The sequence below is a fragment of the Plasmodium vivax genome, chromosome 13 (genome assembly GCF_000002415.2).
Source record: "Plasmodium vivax chromosome 13, whole genome shotgun sequence".
NCBI classification, from domain to species: Eukaryota; Apicomplexa; class Aconoidasida; order Haemosporida; family Plasmodiidae; genus Plasmodium; species Plasmodium vivax.
This window is the reverse complement of record NC_009918.1, coordinates 248,166-275,100: the sequence shown is the minus strand read 5'-3', so window position 1 is coordinate 275,100 and position 26,935 is coordinate 248,166. Positions and strand designations below refer to the sequence as shown.

Sequence of the window (26,935 nt, the reverse complement as noted above, 5' to 3'; positions counted from 1 at the left end):
TCATTTTGTTTAATTTTACTTAATTTTGTTATTATTTTTTTTTTGTGAAACAAAAAGACCCTTTTTCAAGTTGTCCTCAATTGCAAGCTTGTCTATTTATAAAAGATTGCCAAAAAAAAAAAAACTCAGACCGTGAAATAGCCTTTCCTCACATTTCTTTTCCCTTTTGGTTTTTTCATTTTTGCCCTATTTTGTAAAAAAGTAAAAAACGAACGAACACACTAGACCAAACGGGAGCTTCTCAAGCGAACGACAACTGCGATGGTGATCAGTGCAGTGCGGAAAAAAATAAACCACGCGGTTAAAATGTTGCAAATGCCAGAGCGGTAAAGCTAGCCAAAAAAAAAAAAAAAAAAAATAAGCAAAATAGTCACCAAGTGTAGAATAAATCATTCGCAGCACGATTGGCCTTTCTCAAAAAATTGCGAAAAGCGTAAAAATGGAGATTATCCCGTTAGCCCTAAAAAATAGGCATTTAGGCAAAATTGACTTAATTGTCTGGGGAGTTAAAAAAAAAAAAAAATACAAAGCGGAAAAAAAAACTATTGTCTTCCACTTGGGGGAAAGCAACGTATATACACCAGTACACACGTGGACAATTTCGTGCGTGTAATTCTTTCTTTCAATATGGTCAAAATGGAAACAAAGGATTTTTCTCGCAACAGTCATTTCATCAATAACGCTGCTACTTACTGAAGTTAAACTCTTCATATGGGTCAATTTGTAACACGTCATTTGATTTTTTTTTTTTAACAGTATTGTGTCAATTTTTCGAAAATAAAAAAAAAATGATGAAAAGAGTTGTACTTTTAATTTTTCTCTTTCTACTTTTTGCTGAAATAAGTCTAACGCTAAGAAACGAAAATGGGGAAACTCGGCCGAAGGATGGCATGTTTGTCCAAATTGATAGAGATATGGTAAAGTGAAAAATGCTTCTTTTTTTTTGGCCTACATGGGGGTTTGCTTCTCCCCAATACTCTGCCGCTTTCCTTTCCTTCGCTTTTTACCAAGTGTTCACTCCTTTCAAGTGTATCTTTTTTTCGCATACGAATTTTCAAAAAAAAAAAAAAAAAACTATCCATTTATAATGTCCCCCCAAATTACAGAATGAGCCCCCTTACTCGGTCATTAACGTTTACTACACCGAGTCGCTTATAAACGAAGATTTAGAAAAAGAAATGTAAGGGCACACAAACGAGCGGCTCGCTCATTCAAAGAGCGGAGCAATTCGCAACTTCTCTTCCTCATGCAAATGGGGAAATGCCACATTTAATTCGTGCCTGTTCTGCTTTAGAGAAAACAACAGGAAAATAGAGCAAAACAAAATGAAGAATTATTTCAGGAAGGTTTGAATGGCGTAAAGGGCCAAAGCGCTTAAAATTGCCTGTCCAAACGGGTGGACCTGTTCGCACTCTTCGTGCCGCTTCCACACACGCACGAATTGCCTTTTTCCCTTTTTGCGCAAAACGCAGAATTTGACGGGCAACAAATATTTCATGGATTATTCGAAAAAACAAGTACACACGAGAGAGGCCAATTTGCTCTTCTCACTTTGTCTTTTATTTCGCCTCAAAGTTGTGCGCACGAGATGTGTGTTTCAATCGAAAAAAAGTGGGAGGTGTATCATCGGGCGGATGATTTTTCAGCGGGATATTTTATGCCCATTTATTTGACCCTTATTCTTATTGTTGTTCTTGTGTGTGCCGACACTTGCATGTGTCTTTTTTCGCGTGGCTGACATTTTCATTCCTCACGTGGAACACCTTTTCACTTTTTCTTTAATTCGCAGAGGGAGCAAATGGAGTCACTTCTCGGTACGTTCACAACTAATTGAAAGGATGAGACGTAGTAATTTGGGGTGGCATAAACACATTGCGTAGCTACATTTTGGACGCAAGTTGAGTTGGCTTAATAGTGAAAAATGGGGAAAAAGGAAAGTGCCGCATATTTTTCTCTATAGAAATGGGTTTGTATAGTGCCACTCCCAAAAGGCGCAACTTGTGTACCCATCAGTTTTACACACACAGTTGTGACTTTTAAAAAAGAAAAAAAAAAAAAAAAAGTTTTTTTATTGAGTAATCACCTCTCACAATTGTGCGTTTTGCCATTTTTGCCAATATAAATGTGCTTGAAGGGCGCTAACCAATGTTTGCGTGTCTGCCCTGCGCAAATGAACCGAATTTTTCCCCTTTCATTCGCGCGGGGCAGACGCGCACACTGTTACGTAAATTTTTTCTAAACGCATTTTCGCGCATCGTTTGTTTTTTTTTCGCGACAGATTTGAGCGGATAGTCCGGAGAAATTAAAAAGTCTTCTGTTTGGATGGCTGTTCACAGAGTATGCGCGGCGCCATTTAAAGCTGGTAATAACTGAGAGTGAAAAGGAACGCACATGTTTTGTACACCCAATTTGTTACATACGTTTATTGCTCATTAGGTGCAGTTACACCGGCATTCCTTCCGCCTTTTTAAACAGCAAGGGGGGGAAAAAAATATTTGAAAGTTTGTCCAGCGTGCAGGAGGTATGCCAATTTTTTTTTTTTTTTTTTTTTTTAATTGTGTAAAAAAGTTATATTCAAATTAAAACGTTAATTAACGTTTGATTGTTGAATGACCCTTTTGTTTGCAAAAGAAAAAAGACATTATTCCTGCCATGCGTGCGTGGTGGAAACTGGGTGGTTAGCAATACGCTGACAGGCGGTACGGAGTTACTAATTAAACCCCTTGGTGGGACATAAGCGCGTGTCAAATGTGTGCCAAAATGAAGGGGGAAAAAAGCGCAAAAGGGAGAACAGAAAAATCAAAGCAAGCAAACTTTCCGAAAATAAAATTAACCACCTAAAGGCGTTAAATAAAATCCAAAATGGAAAACAAAAAAGTTGTCCCCCAAAAGGGCTTCCCCTGGCAAGCTTGTGAGCAGTTCGCGTAAAGGGGCACAGCATGGCGTGTAGAACAAGGTTGCTCTTTTAAGCGAAGGGGTGAGAAATGCACAAGGCATACGTGCTCCTCAGCACGCGTAATCCAATTTTTTAAAAATTTGTTCCCACATTTTGCCTTCTGCTATTTGTGCATATGGACGGAAAACGTAAAAAGGAATTACCTGAACTGAGTTCTTTTATTTTTACTATCAGAGGAATGACATCTCGAATGTGTGTGTTTTTTTTTAAGATATTCCCCTACATAGGCAATGTGCGTTGTGCTCACTCCATTGTATAAACACTTACGTGGGTATTTAAACTCGCATGGGACACTTCCACCCTCGTTTGTCTCTTTAGCGAAGTGGAGAATAGCCATGTAGGGATCCCCTTGGAGGAAATACCAAAAGTCGTAAAAAAAAAAAAACGCCCTGTTCGTTTTATTCATGAAGGGGATAAAAAAAAACTCATACACGTTTAAGCAGAATGGGAAAGTAAAAAAAATGGTTTTAAAGCATCCCCAATGGTACACACTCTGCATGTGCAAGGAAAAGCGGCATGTGGTGATGCCTATCTGTCGTATGCGCAATTTGTTCGATGGGTGCGCCATTTTTTTTTTTTTTTTAAATCGCATCCTTTTCCGAGAGTGGAAAGAATGCCACTTATCACTACGTGTGAGATAACGCCCGACGTACGATGTGTTCTTTTTGCGTGTGGCATTATGCCTACATAAGTGTGTAATTGTTTTATGTAAACAGGTGTGCATATATGCACTGGCAAAAGGGCTGCGCGTTGCACGCCCTGGAAATTATCGAATTGCACACCTTTTCTGGGGAAACTCGCTAATGGATGATTTATTTACATTTTAATGGCACCTTTCGCGTAAATTGGGCAGAGGGTTTTTCATGTGTTCTGTTGCGTACATCCGTCGTTTTTTCGTTGCCATGTTGTTGACATGTTTTTTTTTTTTTTTTTTTCCCCTTTTAAAATATGTTCCTGCTTTTAAAATTATTTCCTTTACATAGTACCTCTTCGTGGATTGAGAAGCATGTTATAAGCAGCGTTATTTGGAGAGCCCCTATTTTGCGTGTTTCCCTTCACCCACAGGAATACACCTACTGCTCCATTTGATTGCGCGCGAAGGGGCAGATAAGCTGTTCGCACATTTTTAGTATTCTTAAACAGCAGGGCAAAATGTCGACAAAAAGGGGAACATGCTGGCGGGGGAGGTATATCCACTTAGCCATTTGCATAAATGATGTGGGCCTCACTTGAAAAAAAAAAAACAAAAAAAAAAAAAAAGGATTGTAATGCTCGGCCACCATTTTTTCTTCGGGTACGCATGTACCTACTTGTTATATATGCACAACATTTCCCCCATCGCATTTGCGAAAAGAGCCATGTTCTCAACTGCAGAGGTGCACCAACGAATGTAGCCACGTAAGCGGTTTGGCCAAAAGGCTCATTCGACAAAAAAACGCAAAGTGGGGAAGCGGCCAATGTAACTAATCGTACCTTTCGCACGTGCAAATGACAGAGATGAATACGCGGTGGGGGAGGACATACCAATTTGTGTGCCAATATGGAGCATTTAAAAGGGGTCAGGGAATTTTGCAATTACGGTGAGGCAAACGCATTTGAATGAAGTAAGCGGGGCAACGGCATTACTCCGAATGTGGCCACTCCACGAATTGCGAACTGTGTGCAGGAAGAATAAATAAAAAAAAACAGCATTATCCCGGCACGCTTAAAAAACGCACGCGGAAGAAATTTTTTAAACGGGAAAGCAGACAAACGTAATAGCAGCGCACATTTCTTGCTTTTAAGGTTTTTCCCCCCATTTGGATGGCATCCAACATGTGAAGAAGTCAGTTGGAGGAATTATCAAGTGAGGCAACGCGATAAAAAGGCAATTTTGACGACCCGAGATTGGTGCACTGAGAAATTCTGCACCTCAGTTATATTTCCTGCATACAAATGTGGAGAAGCCAAATGCAACCACAACGTGTGGCGAGGAGGGAGTCACTTAGCAAAGAGGGTTGCAAACAAATTGCTTTCAAACAACTTATCGCGTAATCGCGTGCAGGTTTTTAAGCCCCACTATGGGCGTGAAAAAAAAAAAAAAAAAATAGGTTGGTATGTCGGTACGCTGCTACACCACTCGGGTGGCATACATGTTGTGCGAACAGGATGTAAACGGGGAAGAGGCCAATTTTGGCAAAGGGTCATCACATAAACGTAGGAGGAAAAAAACAAAATCAATTTTGCACGGAAACGGGGCATAACATGTGGACAAAACGTAACGCATGCAATCGACATCATCTATAGTTGCTGCTTTTTTTGCAAATATGGACTATCCACCACCAAAATAAAATAAAAAAGTATAAAAATGGTGCACACTTGGCAAGATAGACCACTGAGGAAGGCACGCGGCGAAGCGAAAACGGGGCTACATACATGCGTAAAGGGTTGTGCGCATATGCAGATATGCATGGTCTACAAGCATGTGGTGCTGAATGGCCCTTAGTCGGCACCATGTCGACGGCACCCTTAGTGGTTGTAAAAATGTCGAGTGGAAAAAACAAATGTGGGAGCGCATGCGGTGAGGTTGCCCAAATGCGTTTAACTTAACACTTGTGTTTAAGTAGCACAAAAATTGGAGCAAATCGCGAAAGGAAGCTTTACAGAACATGCAAATTAAATTAAAACAGATCTGTAACTGAGTTGTGATTTAAACTTTCCCCTTCGTTTACCTGTGTAGTCACCCCTGTGTGGAGCTCCTTATCGATACTCACACGCTTTTCACATTTTTGCCACTTTTCATTTCGCGAATAAAACCCTTTTGCGTTTAAACGAGTTAATCAAAAGAGTATTTTTTTTTTCCCCCTTTGCGCGAATAAGGCTGTGAGAGGGTACTGCACCATTTGCGAAAATCGTTCTATCGACCTTTTTTTTTTTTTCCACAACGGAGAGGGTACCGCTTTTATAATTGTACCACAGTGAAGAGAAAGATGGAAGAGGAAACTTCTTTTTTAAAAAGTGCGGTCGCAGAACCATGTGATGAGCAGCTATGCGTTGAGATTCCTTCCGATGGGGGAGGGGATACCCATCAGGGCGATTTTGTGGACATAGCATCTGAGGGAGGTACCCCCAGGAGCAACGATAAGGAATACTTTCATGGGAAGGCCCACCAAGGCAATTTTAGCGCAGCCGTTAACCTCTACGGGGGTGACTCGGACAGGAATGTAGAGACACGTTTCCCACAATCTGCATGCGCAACGGAAAAGAATAATCCAAACGATGGGGAGGACAAACGTGGAACGGGTAGCAGCACCGGGAGAGGCACCCATCACAGGAGAGGCTCCCATCACAAGAGGGACCTCCTGCTCATCAACATATATCTTAGCCCAGAGAATGACACTTCCGCTATGAACTCCCAAAACAATGACGTGAAGAAAATCCTAAGTTTGGTTAAACAACTGCTGATGAGGAGAAACTGCGCAGAACGGTCGGCCCTGATTAGCTACGGAAATGAGTTAACAGGGAGGTATTACCACATAAGCAATAATGAGAAGCTACTGGACGTTTTAAAAAAGGAGGACATCAGGAAAAAGAATGAAATTTCATTCGACTATATACGAGTTGGAAAGGAGACAGAAAAATATGGCAGCTGTGGTGAGCTGAAGCGGAATGGGGAGGTTGCAGACGAACGAGGAAAATGCAAACTTTTGACGAATGAAAGGTGCGATTCTTTCACCCTTGTGGAAGGGGATCACCTCAATCGTGGAGGGGGCAATTACCTGAGACAGTTGCAGCCGGGCCTGTTGGGACTAATCGGGGAGAAGCCCCAAACGGTCGACTTAGAAGAGCAAAGCAGAAAAGATGGCGACGAATCGGAGAACGCTTGGGACTTCTTGAAGAGGCCAGCAGACAGGGATGAGACGTGTGGAGGGACAAGCCGAAATGGAAATGGCCACTCCGCATACGCGTTTGAATTGGATACACCGCGCGACGTTAATCTTCTGTTTAAGGAAAAACAGCAACGGGGTGATGGCAACTCTTTTGGCTACTTTCAAATGGGGGGCCCACAGAGGGGAAGTGATGGCCAGGGAATAACCCAACGAGGGGGGGAAGTGGATGAAGCGAACCGTGCAGGTGATACGAAGGAAACCGAAGTGATGTGCCAAACGCATCGGGCGGACCCCATGTGTGAAGAGGAAGAGGCTAGAAAAGGTATGACGCCGCAGAACCAAACCAACTGCGTCGAAAAGGCAAACGAGTGCACACTTACTGGGTTAAAAATAAATGAGCGGTTCACACCCATGGAAGGTACACTTCACCGAAAGGACAACACATCGGACAAACAGAGTAGAAGCAAAAATGATGTGGAGATTTTCCGAGAAGGAAGAAACACCGACGTTAGGGTAAAGACCTCTAGTGAGGTACCGTGCGCCAAGGAGTTAAGCACCGCTGCGAGGAAGAGTGGCAGGAAAAAGGGAACGCAGCTACGAAGAGGACGCAGAAAAAATGCCCCCACGGAGAGGGGAGGAATTACGAAGGGGGTAGAAAGAGGGAGAAAGGAGGGAAGCGTGGACAGTTCGGAAAAAGTGTCAAATGAAGAAAAAGTGTCGAATGAGGAAATGGGAAAAATGGAGGAGACGATCCCAAGTGGGGAAAACGAGAAGGTCAGACACAAACGGTTAAGCGGAGACTGCACAGCGTGCGCCCTTTTTTACAAAATAAAAAAGGGGTGCATATATGCAGACGCTTGCCAGTTGATCCACAGTGGAGAGAAGCAGAGCGCCCCCCGAAGGAAGAGCAAAAGGGGCAAGAGGAAAACGAACAGAAAGAATGATCCAAACATCAAGGACAAATGGAGCAGAGAAGGTCCCCCCCATGGCTCCGCTTCCAACAGGATAAGCACGTCTAGTAACGATTCCGCTAAATGTACCAGCACGAACATTATAAATAGGGCCCTCACGAACCGCTTAAAGTCGGACGACAACGAGGAGTTAATCTCCTACATTCTGGAGACGATTAAAAGAGAGGAGAGTGCGAACAATTTGAAGATTAGAAAGGAGGGCGGTGAGGAGAATGGCAGCGGGGGAAAGGCGCACGTGAAAAGTGGGAGTGATGGGGGCGCCCCACGGGAATGCAACACCGACAGAGGGGACCACGCCAAGCGGAGCAGCATCAACGGAGGAGACACAAGCAGATGCGAAAGTGTAACCAAAAAGGAAAAACAACAAACGCGCAGCGGAAATGCGTCACACGGTTCATTAGCCGGTGTCCGTAAAGCTAACGAAGAAGAATTTCCAACGCACAGTGGTTATGCCCTTTTTCCCCACCAAACAGATAGAAACCATCCGAAGTGCCACTCTTTTGGAGTTCCCCTTTCGCGCGATGAAGAGGAGAAAGATGGGATGAAAAAGGGAGTAACTGGAAATACATGTGAAGGGTATCACCCAGGAGGCAACTTGAACAACACTGTGATGTGTAACTGGTTAAAGGTGGTGCAAAAAATGGGGAAGGGGGTCGACAGGGGCCATTGCGAAGCATACGAGGGGATAAAATTGCCACCAAATGTTGAAGAAGAGGAGCAACCGCAGCAGAGACGAGAAGAGCATTTTACGAAAACGCACAGGAGAGCTACCACCGCTATGAAGAACAAAATGAAAAACGTCCCCTCCACAAATACACACGATGAGGGGGTCCAAACTGAGGGGGGAGGGCATCTCAGGGGAAATTCTGACCTCTTCAAAAAGGGGTGTACCCATTACATCGACATTCCAAGTGGTGCATATGGCCAACTGGGAAAATTCTTCCAGAAAAGGAAAAACGAAACGGAGGTAGATCCTAAAGTAGCGAGTGTAAAGAATATACACACCGACAGGTGCAGCTACCATGTGGGTGAAAACTCCAACCAGGGAATGCTCAATCAATTGAATTTAACAAAAGATCCTAAAATTGGAAAGGAGGACGAAAGGGGGGTAAATATCTACTCGCAAATGATGGGGAACGATTCTCATAAGTGTATTTACAGAGCTCCCCAAAATGACAAATCGATGGAACCGCTTCTTCCGAGGGTAGTGAAGGCACAAACGGAGACAGAAGCGGAGATGAAATTTCTGCACAGTAGAGGAAAAGGCAGAAATGTGCTTCCCAAGATTCAACAGAATAGGAGCCATCTACCTATGAATGCGTGGAGGAATAGGATGGTCCATTTTAAGGACCGATGCGATAACCCTAGTTGTTATTACACTTTGGGGGGCCTACACCAGGGGAAGGAAAACGTGGCCAGCAACATCCACGCGAATTACAGGAGGGGGATTTACCCCGGTGCACATACGTTTGGCAGTCTCCACAAAATCGGTATGACCGCTCCAGTGGGAGAGCTACTCAAAAGGGAAAGCTACACATATGATGAGTTTTCCAGTGAGGGTAACAGAACAAACTATGCGTTTTTGCAAACGTCTAATGTGAATGCAAAGCAGATTGACACGCTCGGGGAAGACAAACAGAACGGTAGCAGTGGTTTTAACTCCGCCTTTAACACAAAAGGTACCTCCAACGGTGGGGTGCACCAATGTAGAAGGAATTTCCATCAAGGCGGTTCGCAGCAGAGCGGTTTATATCAGGGCAGCGCGCATCACCGCAAGGGGAACCACTCCAGTGACTACACAATGCGCTACCACCGGGCAGTTACCCCACCTGCAAAGGAAAACGAAAATGAGGACAGCTTGGTTGGGAAGCCCTTCCTGCAGAGAGGAGACCCTCCAGAAAGGTGCCTCCGAAGAGAGAGAAAGGAATTTATCTTTAGCAAAAAGAGCAGCCCACATAGGACCGCACATTTTAGCCGCCCCGCCAAGGATCCCCACTATCGCATGTTAAGGATAAGCATGGAAAATTATAAAAATGGCAGCTTAACCACGGGGAGTCAAAATGGGTACTTTCAAGTGCGCCACATCCACTGTAGCGATGGCGTTGTTGAGCAGCACATCGGTGAAAAAAAAAACAACCCAGTGCTGCTCCTCAGTTGCGTTAAAATCTGCAAAATTTGCGGAGACCACCACGTGAGAAGTGTAATACATGGAAAGGGTAGCGAGGATATAGGGGGCAACCTGATCGGTAGTTTTAGAAGCGGTGCGCGAGGGGATGTCCACAAGAAAACGCATACCGGGATGTGTACCAGTTACCATGAGGGTGTTGTGGCGAACGTGGGTCGTCCGCACCTGGCACATAAATGGATGCACAGCGGCAGTCCAAGCGGCAGTCACCGCTGCAGTCGCGTGTGCAATTGCCAAGCAGGTAACCCGGGTGATACCCACAATGCGCAGTTAAGGCAAAGCAACCATTTCAGCGGGGTTACAAAAAATAAAAAATTGCATAAAAGGAATTACTCATCGAATAAGGTACGTGCTATGGAGAAGAGCATCGACGTGGATCCAGCGAACGTCAAAGAGTTATAGGAGAACCCATCCCATGTGTTTGTCTGAGCGGTGACTCTCCCCCGCGGGGGTGTGCGTCCTACGCGCATATCCGATCCATCGTCTGCCCTTCCCCATTTGGGGGTTAAGCGTATTTTATGTTTAATCGCATTTTTTTCTGATTTTATGCGCATTTTTTGTGTGTTTTTTTTTTTTTTTTTTATGCCATGAAATTCCGCGCAACCCTTATGTACATTAACCGCGCATCCTTTAACCAGTGTACCAATAAATTGGGAAATCTTTTTTGAGAAAGAAAAAACGCCTCATTTATGGTGTGTTCATGTGGATACCATGGCTTACACGTAATGGGTCATGCGCGAGGTTCAATCTTTTTAACCGCCAGACAGCTGCGAATTCTTCGCTTGGCTGCTTTGCGAAGAAGTGCTCCCAACAATTTTTTTTTTTTTTTTTTTTTCACTTCCTCTACATTGTGTTAAAGCTCCAATTTTGCGGAAAAAACACACGTTAAAAATGTAGAGGGGGAAGTGCGTGTATAGGGAGATGCTTTCACTCTCTCGTTGTGGACGAATGGGAAGTAAAGAGTCACCATTTTAAAGGACGATCGTCCATAAAAGCGTTTAAAATGTACTGAGAAATGTTATATGTATGTGCGATGTTACAAAATTTGTTGTGGATTAATGGGGACAACCCTACGTAAATGATTTTTTTTTTTTTTTTTTTTTTTTTTTTTTGCCCCTGAATAGATCAAAACTGACGAGACGCCCTCGATTTTCATTTTGGCGTATCAATATAGGAGCCCTTTCATCATGCATGTGAGAAGACGCGTGTGTATATTTTTTCCCTTTTCCTTCTCGACCATTCGTTCGGTAACATCACATATAAAAGTGATCCACCTATGTGTTTGCAACTCTGCCGAGAGAGCTCCCAACGCATGGTCCTCTATTCCTTCTCCCCTCCCTCTTTTTAAAATGTGTACACGTATAAGGAGTACACAGCAAAAGGCCCACGCTAACTGCATTAATTGGCTGTTTAATTTTTCTTGAAAAAGAATAACATCAGGTGAAGCCACACGAGATGTAAAGGAACATTTTTTGCGTATTGACTGGCAATTGTTTTTTTTTTTTTTTTTCATTTATATAATTTCCTTCTTTTTCGCAACCCCCCGTGCAGCGGACGTTGCTTCCGAAGTGAAAAATAAATTTTTTTATGTAGCGAATCCAACTGCTTGGTTTATTGTCGTTTCGATCGCATGCCCCGCGTTTTCGCCGCCTCCCTTTTTGTCCACTTTTTGGCTGTTCTGCTCTGTTTTGTCGAGCCCGCCATTTTCGCGTTTGCCGTTTTGTGGACCCATAGAGGGTAGTTAACCAAGTGGAGTCTCTGCGAGGGGGCTCCGGGGACCGGGCGATTCTGCCTTGGCAGGCATATGCGCATAAGGGGGGGGTTCATATAAGCCTGTATATATACATACGTATGCACGGGTTAGTTCCCGCTTGTACGCCCGTTTGTGTGCCAATTTGTATGCCCATTTGGGCGCCCTCAAATGTACGTCCTTGCCTACCCCCCCTTTTGGGCATTTCCTCTTCCAAGCTGCATCGCATAGCACGTGGCGGGAAATGTTCCTCGTTTTTTCGCAGGTATGCCAAATTAAGTATTTTTTTTTTTTTTTTTGCGTATGAAAGTACATTTCGTTTGACCCTTTTCGTTTATATAGTCCAGCAGCCCATTTCCTTACGCGTAAATTTTTCACAAAGCTGTTGAGGTGATACAGCTCTTCGTACGTAAGCTGGCTCCTCCATTCGCGCAGGTACATTTGCAAAGGGCGTGCATAAATGGGCAAAATGTGAAAATAATGCTAGGCATATAAGCATATATACACGCGCTATTCACTGAGCGTATATCCTTAAAATAGTATGTTCAATTTTTTGATGCATGTATATATGCGCTCTTGCTGCCCGCCGGAATGGCAAGCACCAGGCATACGTCCTCCTCATCGTTATTGCATTTTATATGTATACGTTTCCCGTTTGGCAATCTCTCATGCCATTTTTTTTTTTTTTTTTTTTTTTTCTACATTTTCTCTGTACAATTGCGTTATGAAGGTTATTTGATAAAATTAAAAGGAGCAGGCGATTACATACAAATTGTTCGCTTGCGCGCATTCATTTTAACGTTTTCGCAGTGAAAACTGATTTTTTTGGAGGCCCCTCGCAGGCTGTACGGGTAGAAATTGTTTCCTCGCGCCCTTTCGCCATTACGCCATTTCTCCATCGCGCCACCGCACTGGCAAATTGTTATATGCACGTGGGGATATGTTGCATCGTTTAGCGGAGGATGCAAATGGTCATTCCGAGTGAGAGCATTCTTATGCGAGTCTCGTGCGATCCCTTTATAGCGAAGGGGAGAACTCCCACTAGAGCTTCTCGCGGCCGACCATTTTCAGCCCCCGCAACTTTATAGAGGGTAGCAAAGCGCATACGCCTTCGTAGGCCTAGAGAGTGCCCACCTGTTAATGTACCAGCGAAGGAGCGATCAGAAAGGCGCTTAATTGCCGGCCCCGCTACCTGAGCGACGTCTTGCGCGCAGTCCATATGTACATATATATATGTATATATATATATGTATATATATGCGCTAACGTGTAGGGACCGTCGCGCCCATCACGCAGTAGTACCCGTTGGGAGTGCCAGCGCCGTTGAGCAAGTACCCACCCGTATACACGTGGGGAACCACCTCCCAGCTGTGGCGCTGCGAACAGGTGCCCAAACGCATGTCCAGAAAGGAACAGTCGATAAGTGCCTCATGCTGTAAAACAAAATGAACGATAATTCTCTAAAAATAAATGATAACACGTTAAGTATGGAAAGCTGGGTAGAGCAGCAAACGATGGGGAATGATGAAAATGGGAAGAAAAATCTAAGCGAGAGGAAAAAAGAAGCGAAACATAACGACTCGGAAAGCAAAGCACAACAAGGGGTAGGTAAAAACAAGGAGGATTTGAAGAGACAAGATGAAAACGACAGCGAAATGGCCATCAAGAAAGAAATCAGCAAAATTAACGAATGTGCAAATTGCACCAATTTGGATGAAACGAAAGATTATACAATTATTGTGCCCCCAAGGAAAAAAATGAGAAACATGACAAATGAAGAGGCCGAAGGGGGAAGTCCAAACGGTGGAAAGGCCAACGGGGAGGAGAGTTTCATCCCCACTGGCAAAAGCCACAGTAGTGAACAGGAGTACATCACGGAATTGCTGCAAAGCAGTTCCTTCGATTTGAAGCATAAAAAGAAGAAGTTGAAAAAAAAGAGCGCTTGCGATGGTGGCAAGAGGGAGAACGGCCAAGGGGGAAAGAGTGGGAAAAACAAATCAAATGGGAAAAATAAACCCAAAGGGAAAAGTGCAAAATGTGAGAAGAAGTATGGCCGGAAGGTCGACCAGTCGAGTGATGAGGGGGGCGCTGGAGAGAGCATCGAAGGGAGCGGCGAAGATAGCGGCGATGATAGCGGCGATGATAGCAGCGAAGTGGTTAGCGAAGGGAGCAACCCCCTTGCGAAGAGAAAAGGCAAAAAAGCGGACAAGCAGAAAAAGCTTAACATGCTAAGGGAAAAGCTAAACAAAACGAAGAAAATTAACTTTAAAAAGGAAAAGAATAGCAGCAAAAATGACAAACAGAGGTATGCCAAGTACAAGAGAAACAAAGAAAACATCAAAATGACCTTCGACGTGACCAGCCGCTTTACCGTCTTAGGGTGTGACTGGGACAATATATCCAGTGCCGATATTTTCTACCTCTTTGAATCATATTACAATTTTGAAAAGAGGAAAAAAAAAAATATTGATTATACCAAAAGTAGAGCTGTGAAGAAGGTCACCATATACACATCCAAATATGGGGAAAAGAAACTCAAGCAGGAGAAGAGACATGGCCCCAAAATTAATTTAGACATTCTGAAGCTGAAGAGGAAAGGCGACGGAGCTGTGTATAGGCAGAACAACTTTCTAGATTACTTACAGGATGAAGAGGATGAGGAGGGGGCGCTCAGCTCAAGTGAGGACAGCAGCAGCGAGGGGGGCACCGACGAAAGTGGCAGTAATGACGAGAGCGTCGAAAGTGACGAAAGTGAGGAACGTGACGAAAGTGACGAACGTGACGAAAGCGCAGACCTGGACGAAGGTGCGGACCGAGACGACAGCACAGGCGACGACGAAAGTGCGGACTCGGACAGCAGCGCGGGTCATGGCGCCAAGGGTAAGAAGAAGGCGTCCACAAAGGAGGGTACAACGGTGAGGGGCCCTTCCAAAGGCAAACTGAAAAAAAAACCGAGCGAGGAAGCCACTCTGCACACCAGCCACAGTGCCGACGAGGAGGAAGAAAATGAAAAAATCCGGCTGTACCAAATCCAGCGCTCAAGATACTATTTCGCAGTAGTGGAATGCTATAATAAAGAAATAGTCGAATTTTTATATGAAGAACTGAACGATATGGATGCAGATTTTTGCATAAACTATTTGGACCTTAGGATAATTGATGATAGCTGCTCCCTTGATGACTATAAAGTGAAGGAGGCATGCACGAAGATCCCTGAGAATTATCAATTCCATTATAGCGTGAGCACACCGTTAAAGCATACGCATGCCAAGCCTACGTGGGATGAAAATCCCAAGAGGAAAAAACTCCTGTCCACGAGGTTTACTGAAGAAAAGTTAAGAGAACTGGACTTGAAGGAGTACCTAGCTAATTCTTCATCCAGCGATGAGGAGGAGGAAGAGGAAGACGCGGACGAAGAAGAGAAGGAGCAGGGGAAAAATCGCAACAAGGATAACTCACCACCCAACAAAAGGGAAAAATACAACAGGGAAGATTACAGAAAGCTGCTCCTTGGCGATTGGTTAAACGAAGATGATACGGAAAGTGCGCAGAAGGAAGAGCCCAACTGGGGAGTGGCCAAAACGAGTGGCAAAGGTACACGGGGAGACGACCTCAGCAAAATGAACCTCTCCATGTACTTGGACGAAATGGAGGAAGATTTTGCAGACAAGGAGGGAGTGACCAATTTGTCGAAAGGGGGAACTTTTGCCTCGAAGAAGAACGTAGGTGGAAGCGTCAAGAACGAGTTAGCTCAAAGTTACCATGAAAAAGGTGGTGAGAAAAATAAGCATAAAGGGAAAGGAAGCGGCGCTGCCACTGCTAAGGCGGCTGACGAGGTTGGCGAGGTTGGCGACGCTAAGGACGATGACGATAGCGACAACGAAAACGAAGTCGTGCAGGTTTTCAAAAACATGCTAAAAAATAAGGACCAAAAGGAAGAAAAGAAAAACCCGTGGGATAAGTACCTAGATAGGGTGAGACAGAAAAAGAAGTTAAAGAAAAAGGCCTATTTGGAGTCCCTAAAAAAGAAAGATGAAGAAATAAAAAAAATCATAACGAAAAAAACAAACAAGAGAAAAAAAGATGTCATGTTTAAAGGCCACGGAGAAAACCTCCTAGAAAAAGTAAATGATGGCCACATAATCGATAGCAGATTTGCCGACTTGTACAAAAATAAAGATTTTAATTTGGACATCACGAACCCGAACTTTAAGAAGACCAAATTTAATGAGGACATCCTTCAGAAGAAGAAGTTGTAAGCAGGGTTACCCAATCGGAGTTGTCCTAGCGAGTATAGGCTACACAAATTAGGAGAGGGTGCTCGAGGAAATGTTAAAAGGTGTGCAAGCGCAATGTGCGTTGGTGCGTATCTGCGCAGCTGAGCGGTTAAGTCACCCTTGTTTCGTCTTCACGCACGTACATGTGCATAAGCGAGCATATGTGCACACGCGAGTATATGTGCACATTTTTCCGTGCCATTTATTACCCCATATGTAAGGCTTATTCTCTCTTCCCTCCACAACACCCATTTGTGCAAAAGAAGGAAAAAATGCCTGAACGTTTTTTGCGCAGATGTTGTTGCATGTGCTGCGTATATTGCCCTAAGCTAAGCCTTTTTTCCCCCATGCTTGGTGCAAATTTCAAATGTTTATTTATTGCGTGCAAGTGGGCACGCGCGTAGTGCCGCTGCTGGGCATGCACTGAGTTGCGCCCGCAACAGTGCCGTTAATTACGCGTTCGCGCCAAACTTCCTTATTTTCCCCCTCATCCTTCCTCGTCCAATTTGCTAATTTTCAATTTGTTCCATAATTCGCTAGTCATGCGCAACTCCACTTTGCATAAAATTACGCTTTATATGCAACATACCGCGGAGAAAGGACGAACGGTGTTATCGTAAAATGCGCTGTGCGCTGCAGTCTTCGTGGGAAGAACCCGCGAGCTGTTCTTTGCAATGCGCGCATAAATAGGACGACCCATTTGAGGTGCTTGCCATGGTTAATTTCTCGCTTTGCGCAACGATTTGTCCCCCTTTCATGATCGATCGTGTGTGCACAGGTGAAATTTCTTTATCCTTTTTTTTCACGTGAAGGGGATAAAAAACGCTCTCCTTTTTTTGTTCATTAAAAAAGGTAGGTATAAGTATAACACGAACGCAGCGCTGATGTTGATAAGGAGTGCTTCCACAAATGTTGGCGTTAAGCTGATCAGCCCGTAGGGACATTTTCGCTGATAGTTCATTTATGTGACAAAATTAAACAGGAGATAATTTTTTAGCGTGGCAATGGTTAGGGGAACATGGGCTAATGGAGAGCTGGACGAAGAGGAATCCAAATGAGGATCACGTTTTCCCTTTTTCTTCGATCAGCAAAGTGCTCATTCGTGTTACAACAAATATGCGCAAACGTAGAAGACAACACAGCTTGGTCCATACGGATGAGCGAAACTGCGGAGAAAGTGCAAAAGTGAAGCGGAAAACCCGCAAGTAGTCACGTAAAAGAACGAACAAACGTAATACGTTGTGTATGATGCTTTGTAATCATTTCTATAGAAGCGATGGAATAACTTATTTTGGTACTTCTACACACCGTGAAGTTTTTCCTTTACAGCTTTTTTTTTTTTTTTTTTTTATTGCCCAGTGTGCACATTTTCCTTTTTTTTTTTTTTTTTTTTTTTTTTTTTTACCTGTACTGTGCATGTAGAAATGGATTTTTTTTTTTATTTTAATAAATTTCCCTTTCCAGACATGGAAAAAAAAAAAAAAAAAAAGCTGCCTAAATATACACGTAAAAAAATGCAAAAGTGGAGTTTTAAATCGGAGCATGGTTATTCATCCATTTGGGGATAATAAACACGTTCAAAAGTGAGTGATGCAAGTTTTATTAATTCTTCGATTGGTTTATGTTCCCCCTTTTTTTTTTCCACCCTGTTTATTTTCTCCATTAAGGGTGTGAAGGGAACTATCACGAATCAATCCGTGCATACATACGTACTTATGCGCACACCCACGCGCGAGGGATACATGTGTATGCTTACATGTTTTTCGAAGCGCACAGCTGCGCGCGTGTAGCGTTTGTGTAGCATTAGTGTAGCATTAGTGTAGCATTAGTATAGCATTAGTGTAGCATTAGTGTAGCATTACGTGTATGCAGTTCCATGCGCAATTATGCATGTGTGACCAGTTCGGGCAAATACACCCAACAGGTGGCTACTTATGCGCATGGTGTTTCTTCACCGCGATTTTACACGTGTAGACTTCTCTTTTTCGTTTTTCCTTTTAAAACGCTCAACGATGTAAGTAGCGAAAAAATCCAAGTAGGAACTGCGACTGGTACTGCGGCTGTGAGGTTGGAAGCGAAATTGCAACTGCGGGCGAAATGCAAAACCGGCATTAAAAACGCAGGAATGTAAATCGCGCAGGCGAATAACTACCAAAACATGTTTGCGTATGCGTTATTTTGAAAATGCGTTAAAATTCAGTTATAACGTAGCAATTTACACAACCACATTTTTTATTCTCTTTCTTTTCCCCCTTTTTTTTTTTTTTTTTAAAACACATTTTTTGCGCATAAATTTACCGTATTTCCACCTTTTACACGTTGAACAAACTTTTTAAATGAAAATAATTGATGTGCGCAAAAGTTGTTTTCAGTTTTACCCCCTTTCTTTTTTTTTCAACAAAAGGCATACAAGTTATTTTGCGTTTTAAAAATAGGTTAAATGGTTTAGCTGTTTGCACGTTTGCGTGCCATTATGCCTTTTTTTTTTTTTCCCTTCTTTTTTGCATTTTCCCAAGTTGAAATGTATTATATTGGAATTATGACGTAGTTATAAAGAAGGAGAAAAACGATCACCGTTAATAGGACACGGAATCGCATTTCTCCATCTTCTTCGCCTTTTCCGTCTCTTCTCCCCCTTTTTTTTTTTTTTTTCCGTTTCTCCACGCCCTCCTTAAACGCGCAAGATTCCTCATTTGGCCGCATCACGGCCCGTAAACCGACAAAGTAAGACAGCAAATAGAATGAAAACGTTTAGCAGGAGTAGTGGTGTGTATGCAAGTAACTTAACTGAGAATGGCGCGAATTTAATAGGCAAGAGTAACAAAACCATTGAGCAAATAAAAAATAAGTACAAAAATGACAACCTTTTAAATTACGCCAGCACAGATAACGAGCGCGTGGACGGACGAAGGGGAGAAAGGGAAAGAGACCCCCTCACGGAAACGGAAGCGGAAGGAGAGGCAGAAGCGGAGGCGGACGCGGAAAGAGAACGAGAACGAGGAAGCGAAGACGAGGAGGGAGAGATAGCCGAAGCGGAAGAGGAAGCCGAAGCGGAAGAGAGGGATAAAGAAAAAGTAAGCAGTCACCACTCATACCGAAGTAGCAAACGCGCTAACGGCGCTAAAAAGGGCTCTATGCAAAATGGAACAAATTTCATCGATAAGTACAAACAGTTGTTTACAAAAAGTAGTGAACCGAATGGGAGAATTAGGCAACAGTCAAACAGCAATGACAAGTCGGCAGTAAAGCGCAGACTGTTCGACAGAAATAGCTCCCATACAACGAATAGAAGCCACCTTCTAGCAGATAACGCGAAAAGGGATAACTATTATAACTTTAAAAATGAGCGTAGCAAGCTTCATAATAAGGCACCTAGTTACAGTTCCTCCAACCGGAACTGCAGTGACGCTGTTAGTTCAAAGAGGAAGTTTTATGCACTTGGAGAGATAAACACAAATAGGCATGTGGACTTGGAGATGTACGAGTCACTCTACAGATCTAACAAAAGTAGGCAACAAAAAAAAGTAGTTTTTTTTTTTTTTTTTTTTTGCGCCTCCCGTTTGTATGGGATTCGTCTGAATAGACAGTATGGATGGATTTTTCTATACATAGGGGAAGTTCCCCAGAGTTGCCCCACATTCCACACACCATTTTTGATTTCCCCCTTTCCGCAGAGCACACACACAGTAGGCAGGGCTCCGAAAATATTCACAAATTTTCAGGCGCGGTAAGTGCCTTTGCATGGCAGCATGGTTGAACGGTATAGCGGTGCACCTGTTTGATCCGCATCGCGGTGCACCTGTTTGAACCGCTTCACCGCACATGCTGCTGTGGGAACTGTCACCCGGGCAGATCCGCTCCATGTGCGTACACTCCCCCTGAAGTCCCCACTGCGAGACGCTACACAGATAAAAACTTCCCCTCCAACCCCCCAGGACGCGAAAGAAAAAGATAACGACAATGCAGTTTTGGGCAGCTGCGAAGATATAAAGAAAGAAGACGAAAAAATGAATAATTACGAAATGTACAAAGACAATATGCATGATGGAGACTACATGGACCATTTGAAGGGAGCAAAAATGAAAAACATGTTCCTCAGAAATGAAGACCTTAAGAGAAACAATGAAGACAGTAATGAGGCAAATTTCAACTTCCCCTACAGCAACAGAACATACAAGGACCATCTCGCGAACGATCACCAAATGGCATTTAAAAATAACATCAGGTACACCTCAGCAGCTATGGAAATTCCAAAGCATAGCAATACCAATAAAGTAGATCTGAACATCTTATATAATAATAACATAGAAAAGTTGAATAGCAATTTGTCTGCTTATAACGACTCAAATAAGCTAATCGAGTTGCAGGAAAAGTATAAAAATAATTTCTTGTACGAAAGGGAGCTCCCGAGTCATGTTCACGACGTGAATGAAAGGGCGAGCAGCAAGACGAGGAAGGATCATGGCGAGATGTACTCCAACCACGCGGGGAACAGCGGTGTGGTGAACAGCGGTGTAGCGAACAACGGTATGGCGAACAACGGCGTAACGAACAACGGTATGGCGAACAACGGCGCAGCGAACCACACCGTGAGCAACAGAAGCACGAGGGAGGAGAACTTCCCAGGCGAGAAGAAAGGCTCCGCCGAAAGAGAGTCCCAAATGACCAACCGGTATAACTACAACAGCGACGCCAGACATAAGGCAGCCACCAACGAGAGCGACGTGAGTAGTAGGAAGCAAAAAATTTTGGAAAATCTGATGAACATTAGCAAAAATAGCGATGAAGAGAGAAGCAGATCCAACGCAAGATTGAATAGCCTGAAGAAACATTACGCAGATAATACCTTTTACAAGAATAAAAATGCTCTGCACTTGGATTATAAGAACTCTCAGCACAGACGATCGAGCTCGACGAACGTGAATCTGGGGAGACACGATGTAGACCGAGTTAGCAATTATGTGGGTTACGCTGATGACACGCAGGCGAAGGTGACCTACTACAACGAAAGGGAGTCGGGCCCCATTTCAGGTTACGAAAAATATTTGCAGTTAAAAAACGGCAACAGTAATGGCCTTTTGTCGAGGAATGGCCCAGGTGACCCAGGCGCACACGAGTCGTCGGGCGCCAAGCCCAGCTATGAGGCAGCACAGGCAAGTGCTCATGGAGGTGCACACGACGCTATTCATATGAACGGCAATACCGCCGATGAGCAGCGCAGCGCCAGCCACGCCGCTAACCAGAAGAGCAGTCACGAGGTGGGCGGCCTGAGAAACTTTGACCTGAATGAGCTGCGGAAAAGGCACATGGGCAATATAGGCGGCGTGGGAAACGTGGGCAATGTAAGCGGCATGGGCAACGTGGGCAACGCGAGCAACATGGGAAACATCACCCCGAACAACGAAGCGGGGGGGAATTACCTGCACAAGAAAGAAGCGTTCGCGGACGAGCGGAACGAAAGCTACAACGTGTGCGTGACGAGCGAAAAGAACAAAATGCAGCCGCTAATCAGCAACTACGAAGATTTGTTTTCGTTCGATAAGAACATAAAAAAAAAAAACGACATCAAGAACATCGTGTGTGTGTGTCAGGCGAGCAAGCAAATGGCTCGACTGCAGCTGCACATGGAGGAGGGGAGACAGATGCTCGAAACGGAAAAAAACCTTTTCAAAAAAAAAAAAGACAACTTTGAAAAGAAAGTAGAAATGCTAGCAGAGAAGGAAAAAGAAATAGACAAGATACATTCCCAAATTAAGGAAAAAGAAATAACGATTGATAAGAAGAAAAACGAAATTGAGGAGAAGGAAAAATACGTCAACTCGATAAAGAGCAAATATGACAATGCGCAGAAGGAGTTGCTAGAAAAAATGAACGAATGCATCACCATCGAAAATAAGTGTAAGAGCAAGCTGTACGAATATGATGAGAAGTTCGGGCTGTTTAACAAAAAAATTAAAGAAATGGAAGAGAGGGAGAGGGAAATTGAAAATGAGAGGAAAAATATTGAGAGAAAGGAAAAGATCCTAAGCAATGATAAAAAAGAATTGGAAGAGGAAAAAATGCTCAACATGAAGGAGAAAAACGAGCTGGAAATGCTGAAGAAGGAACTGGACTCTCTCGAAAAGGAGAAGAAAAAAATAATCGAATGTGAGTACAGCAATTTGCAAAATAAGGAAGAGGAGCTGAGGCGAAATGAGCGAAGCAACCTCATTAAGGAGAACGAATTGAAGAGCAGAATTGATAAGTACAACGAGCTAATCGATGAGCTTAACAAAAGCAAAAAGGAATTAGAAAATGAGAGGATCAAAATGATGGACCAATTGGAGAATGAAAAAATGAAACTCGCAAATGAAAGAAAACACTTGGAGGTGGAGAGAGAAAATGAAAGAAGCTACATGAAGGAGGAGCTGAACAAGGAAAGGATGCTCATGGTGGAGGATGTAGACAAGATGAAAATGATCATGATGGAGGATATGGAAAGGACAAAAAATGCCATGCTAGATAACGTAGAAAAGGAAAACAAACGGATGAGGGAGGATGTAGAAAATGAAAGGAGAGCCATGCTAAAAGGTATGGAGGAGGATAAGGACAAGTTCAAAGCTTACGTCGAAAAGAAGTGCAAAGAAAATTTAGAAAATGAAAAAGTAGCGCTGGAAAAGAAATACAATGAGGAAGCCAACAAACTGCAAAACGAAGTTGCAAATGAGAGGAAAAAACTGCTCAAAGATAGGGACTCCTTCGAGCAGCAGAAAAAGATATACGAGGAGGAATTCCGCTCAAAGTGCGAGAAGTACGAAGAGAGCATACAGAAAAAGTACGAACAGCTGGATGAGGAGAGAAGCAAAATGAAGTACCTCATCATGAAGGAGCAGGAAGAGCTGGAGAACTTCAAAAAGAGGGTGTACCTTGACATCGAGGAGGAGAAAGACAAGCTCTACGTGCAGCAAGAAAAGCTAAATCTGGAAAAGGAAAATTTACAAGTGGAGAAGGAACAAATCGAAATTGAGCTGAAAAATTATAAAAACTTCAAAGAAAAGGAAGAAAATGATATAAAAATTAGAATAATTAACTTATCGCAACAGCAGGAAGATCTGAACAAGGAAAAGGAAAGCATCGAGAAGGAGAAGGAAGAAATGGAGAAGAGGAGATTCGACCTAGACGAGAGAGAGCAAAGTCTACATAATGACAAACTGCAGGTAGAGGAGTCGCGAAAAATATTTGATGAGCAATTAGAAAAAATTAAAAAGAATAAGGAAGAACTGCTAAACTATGATAAGGACTTGAAAACGAAAGAAATCAACCTCATCGAAAAGGAAAAGGAGCAGAAAAAAAACGAAGACGAGCTGCATAAGAAGAAGGAGCAGCTGAACGAGTTTGACAGCGATTTGAAGCAGTACAGTGGTAAGCTACAGGGGAGAGAAAAAAAACTGAAGGAAAAAAAAAACGAACTACAAAAGGTTAAGGACCAGTTAGTCAATTATAAAAATAGCTTGAAGCAAAAGGAGGTGCAATTCCAAATGATCGAGAAGAAAGAAAAGGAGCTCATCGACGAGCAGACAGTCATTCAGATAGATAGGAACAGCCTGGAAGCGGAGAAAAAGCAGTTCTTACTCATGAAGGAGAAGCACGACAAGGATACCGAGTTCATACAAGAGCAGCTAAAGCTCTTACATGAACAGTTGAAGAATAAGGAAAAATCGCTCAAGGAAAAAGAAAACGAGATTAACCTGCTGAATAAGCTGCAGAACTGCCGAAGTAAGAGCGGAAAGGGGGCCATCATATCTCTCAAAAATTTAGAGAACAGGAAGCTCAGCTCGAATTTGTCCAGAGCCAGCAACTCCAAGAACAGAGTCAAGGTGAAAGTTATTGGCAAGAACAGGCTAGACCTCATCCGAAGGAGAAACAGAAAGAAAAGCATCAATTTTAATTACAACAATTTAGAAATTAATAATAGCATTCAGTACATTGACAGCATGATAAATGAGAACTTCAAGAACAAGCCCTTTTTGAAATATAAAAACGGCAACGGTTTGGGGCTGTCGGAGGAGTTTCACCCCGCCGACCGGGTGGGCAACAGTGACGCAAGGATCGATGCAGCGGGGAAAGCGGGGAAAGCGGGGAAAGCGGGGAAAGCGGGGAAAGCGGCGAAAGAGGGGAGAGATGCGAAAAACGCGAAAGATGCGAAAGATGCGAAGCATGGGGGGTTAAATAGGACGGCCACGTACGACAGCAGTGCTCCCCAGGTGGACGCCTCGTACAGTCATATTCACGAGAAAGGGGGCGGCAACGTGTCTACCTACGGTAGAAAGCACACAGCCGATTATTCGCTAACCTCCGACGGGGCACACTACTCGGAGAGGAACAACAACTCCAGTAAGAACCACCACCCGGGTAGCGTCCCCCTCATGGGCAACGCAGGTACCAAATCGAGAGGCAACTTTGAAAAGGAGCCCTTCCACCAAGTGGGTAATTTCGGCTTGAATGGCGACCACCGGGTGGTGAACAGCAACGATATGCCTGGCAATGTTGCCGACGATTTGACGAACGAGATGGATAGCCGTGCAAACGAGTATGCAGAGAACGCTGATGCGAACAAGGACTACTTTGGTGGCCCAGGCAACAGGCATTATAAAAAGGACTCGGGGAAGGTGGAGGCGCAGAGCTACGCGTCCCAGGAGGGGAGAAGCGGCAGCAGCGCGGCGGGGAAGGGCAGTTACGATTACAACTACGGCTACGGTGAGGAGGGGCGGCACGAGGGGCGGCACGAGGGGCGGCACGAGAGGCAGCATGAGAGGCAGCACGAGGGGCAGCACGAGGGGCAGCGCAGCGCCTTCGGCGACGGTCACGACGATCGGGACAATCGGGACAATCGCGACGCTCGCTATCCTCGGAACAACCGGAACAGCCACACCAGCTACAACATTAACAACCTGAGCACGAACATCAAGATGGGCAACAGCAACTTGACGTTCGCCTCAAACTTGAAGAGCGCCTCGAGGATGAATTTCAAGGAGCACCCACTCCAAGAGCAGGGCGAACACATGCTGGCCTCCCTAAACGTCAACAATTTAATAGAGTCAGATTTGATAGAAGTGAAAAGTAACTACGGGAACTTCTCAAACAAGCAGAATGGTAAGTACGATGGAGATTTGCTGCTAACGAATTATGAGCAAAGAGACACCAACGTGATGATGATGGGGGAGGAGGAGGAGGAAGAGGAAGGGGAGGACTATCGCGGTTATGTGGAGACTAAAGAACCCAAGCAGGACGTCCAACGGATTGATACCATTAACAAAAATATCAGCACCATTAACGATGACGTGGACCACATAAACAGCAACATTAATAACATCAATGACAATTTGCATAAAATTAACAGCCATGTGCATGGGGGCGAGGACCTACCGAGGGGGTTCCCCCCAACAGGGAAAGGCAGCGACCGGGTCGGCAAGAATAGGGGCAGAAATGGGAAGGCGAATGGGAGTGGAAGTGGAAATGCGGGCGGAAATGCCGGCGTTGGTGGGAAAAATTTAGTCCCCCTCAACCAGATAGACAACCTCGTGAACAGGAACATGCAGTCCATAAACCACATGTCCAGCCTAATGCAAAGTGGGAAGAAGATGAAGGCGCCGCTGCACAAGCAGGCGGACCATCGAGCCACCGCGGACCATCGAAGCACCGCGGACAATCGAGCCATCGCGGACCCCCGGGACAACTTCCTCAACTACAACGAACAAAACGACTCGATAAAAAAGGAGAGCAGTTTTAACGAATTTCTGGAGGACGTAACGTCTGACAAGTACTACGGCAATGCCGGCAAGGGGGCCGCCGAAAAGGAAAGTGAAGATTTCTATCATAACATGGAGAAATCGCTAAACAGTAGAAATATAAATGATTCGTATGATTATAAAAGTTTGGGGAAGCCAGGCGGGGGTGGTGGGTACGAGGAGGACTACACCCACGAGTATGCAGGTGGCACATACAGCAGCGGTTACGACGCTACGAATCGCCCCTTGCAGACATCCCCCCAAAAGAAGGCCAACGTAAAGATGATGCCAGACAACGGCTACAGCAGTGACAGCAACGTGCTGAGGGGAAATAACTTCGCCTCAAGTGAAGAAAATTGCAGAAGACTCAATTCGAATTCCATCGCCCAAAGAAATGGAAGCAGCTTCAAGACGAGGAACAACAGCAGCAACGTCTACTATGACAACGACCAGAATGCACCCCCAAGCTACAGGAATGATATGACGCACAACATGCGGAGTAAGAAGCAGGAATTCTACGAAGACAGCTTTGCTTTAAACGCAAATGAGCAGAAGCACCCCTTTTATGATAAAAGCGGTAAACCTCTCGATCAGGGGGGGACCCCTGCTGGTCGGGAAGCTGGCCCGGGTGAGAACAAGGGAAACGCTGCCTACATGAGAAGGCCGGACGGAGACGTCAACGTTAACGTTAACGCGAATGTGAATGCCAATGCAAACGCTCACATGGGTAAGCACCCCAGCGCGAACCGGAACGTGCACAGGAGCGCGAGCAATAATGCGAAGGGAATTGCGAAGGGAGGTGCGAATGGCGGTGCGAACGGCGGCGCGAACAAGAACGCCAACCTGGTGGGGATAAAGGGATTCATGAAGGGCATGCAGAATGGGCGCGAGCTCGGCACCGCGGGCGGCGGCGGCAACAGCATAATCGAGCAGCTCGACAAAACCCTGCTGAACAAGTCCATCATGATGAACAAGGCCAAAAAGAAGTGAGAGCAGGAAGCACTTGGTGAGAGGGAACACTTGGTGAGAGGGAACACTTGGTGAGAGGGAACACTTGTTGAGAAGGAACACCTGGTGAGGTGGAAAGACGTTTCGATGTGGCAGTGCGAGGCCAAGTGCCCACCTTGTGTAGGTCCCCCTGAATGCGCCGCGCCATGGGA

The 26,935-nt window shown here is 44.5% G+C and overlaps 4 protein-coding genes across 4 annotated transcripts, besides 20 other annotated features; all 4 read left to right on the top strand.

Moving 5' to 3' along the window:
• Positions 1-442: 442 nt before the first annotated feature.
• Positions 443-462: a microsatellite.
• Positions 463-482: 20 nt separating this feature from the next.
• Positions 483-502: a microsatellite.
• Positions 503-689: 187 nt separating this feature from the next.
• Positions 690-711: a microsatellite.
• Positions 710-2,425, top strand: PVX_084400 (hypothetical protein, conserved). Its single transcript, XM_001616497.1, has 6 exons — positions 710-917; positions 1,107-1,180; positions 1,295-1,346; positions 1,473-1,517; positions 1,790-1,814; positions 2,279-2,425. Exons 1-6 carry the CDS (start codon positions 789-791, stop codon positions 2,290-2,292), a joined length of 339 nt encoding a protein of 112 aa, XP_001616547.1. The 5' UTR covers positions 710-788; the 3' UTR covers positions 2,293-2,425.
• Positions 2,143-2,166: a microsatellite.
• Positions 2,426-2,634: 209 nt separating the features above from the next.
• Positions 2,635-2,657: a microsatellite.
• A 1,635-nt stretch (positions 2,658-4,292) lies between these two features.
• Positions 4,293-4,320: a microsatellite.
• Positions 4,321-5,925: 1,605 nt separating this feature from the next.
• PVX_084395 (hypothetical protein) lies at positions 5,926-10,383 on the top strand (the record flags this gene model as incomplete). The annotated part of the gene is made up of 2 exons (XM_001616496.1): positions 5,926-10,042; positions 10,223-10,383. 2 exons carry the CDS (start codon positions 5,926-5,928, stop codon positions 10,381-10,383), a joined length of 4,278 nt encoding a protein of 1,425 aa, XP_001616546.1.
• Positions 10,384-10,899: 516 nt separating this feature from the next.
• Positions 10,900-10,920: a microsatellite.
• A 247-nt stretch (positions 10,921-11,167) lies between these two features.
• Positions 11,168-11,197: a microsatellite.
• Positions 11,198-12,442: 1,245 nt separating this feature from the next.
• On the top strand, positions 12,443-15,990 carry PVX_084390 (hypothetical protein, conserved; the record flags this gene model as incomplete). The annotated part of the gene is made up of 1 exon (XM_001616495.1): positions 12,443-15,990. The coding sequence occupies exon 1, from the start codon at positions 13,177-13,179 to the stop codon at positions 15,988-15,990; it is 2,814 nt and encodes a 937-aa protein (XP_001616545.1). The 5' UTR covers positions 12,443-13,176.
• Positions 12,510-12,533: a microsatellite.
• Positions 13,053-13,094: a microsatellite.
• Positions 15,076-15,107: a microsatellite.
• Positions 15,326-15,347: a microsatellite.
• Positions 15,562-15,587: a microsatellite.
• Positions 15,991-17,442: 1,452 nt separating the features above from the next.
• Positions 17,443-17,462: a microsatellite.
• Positions 17,463-17,479: 17 nt separating this feature from the next.
• Positions 17,480-17,515: a microsatellite.
• Positions 17,516-18,749: 1,234 nt separating this feature from the next.
• On the top strand, positions 18,750-26,765 carry PVX_084385 (hypothetical protein, conserved; the record flags this gene model as incomplete). Its single annotated transcript, XM_001616494.1, has 3 exons — positions 18,750-19,515; positions 19,683-19,735; positions 19,944-26,765. The coding sequence occupies 3 exons, from the start codon at positions 18,750-18,752 to the stop codon at positions 26,763-26,765; spliced, it is 7,641 nt and encodes a 2,546-aa protein (XP_001616544.1).
• Positions 19,641-19,661: a microsatellite.
• Positions 21,403-21,430: a microsatellite.
• Positions 21,979-22,000: a microsatellite.
• Positions 22,677-22,711: a microsatellite.
• Positions 25,309-25,341: a microsatellite.
• Positions 26,766-26,935: the final 170 nt, after the last annotated feature.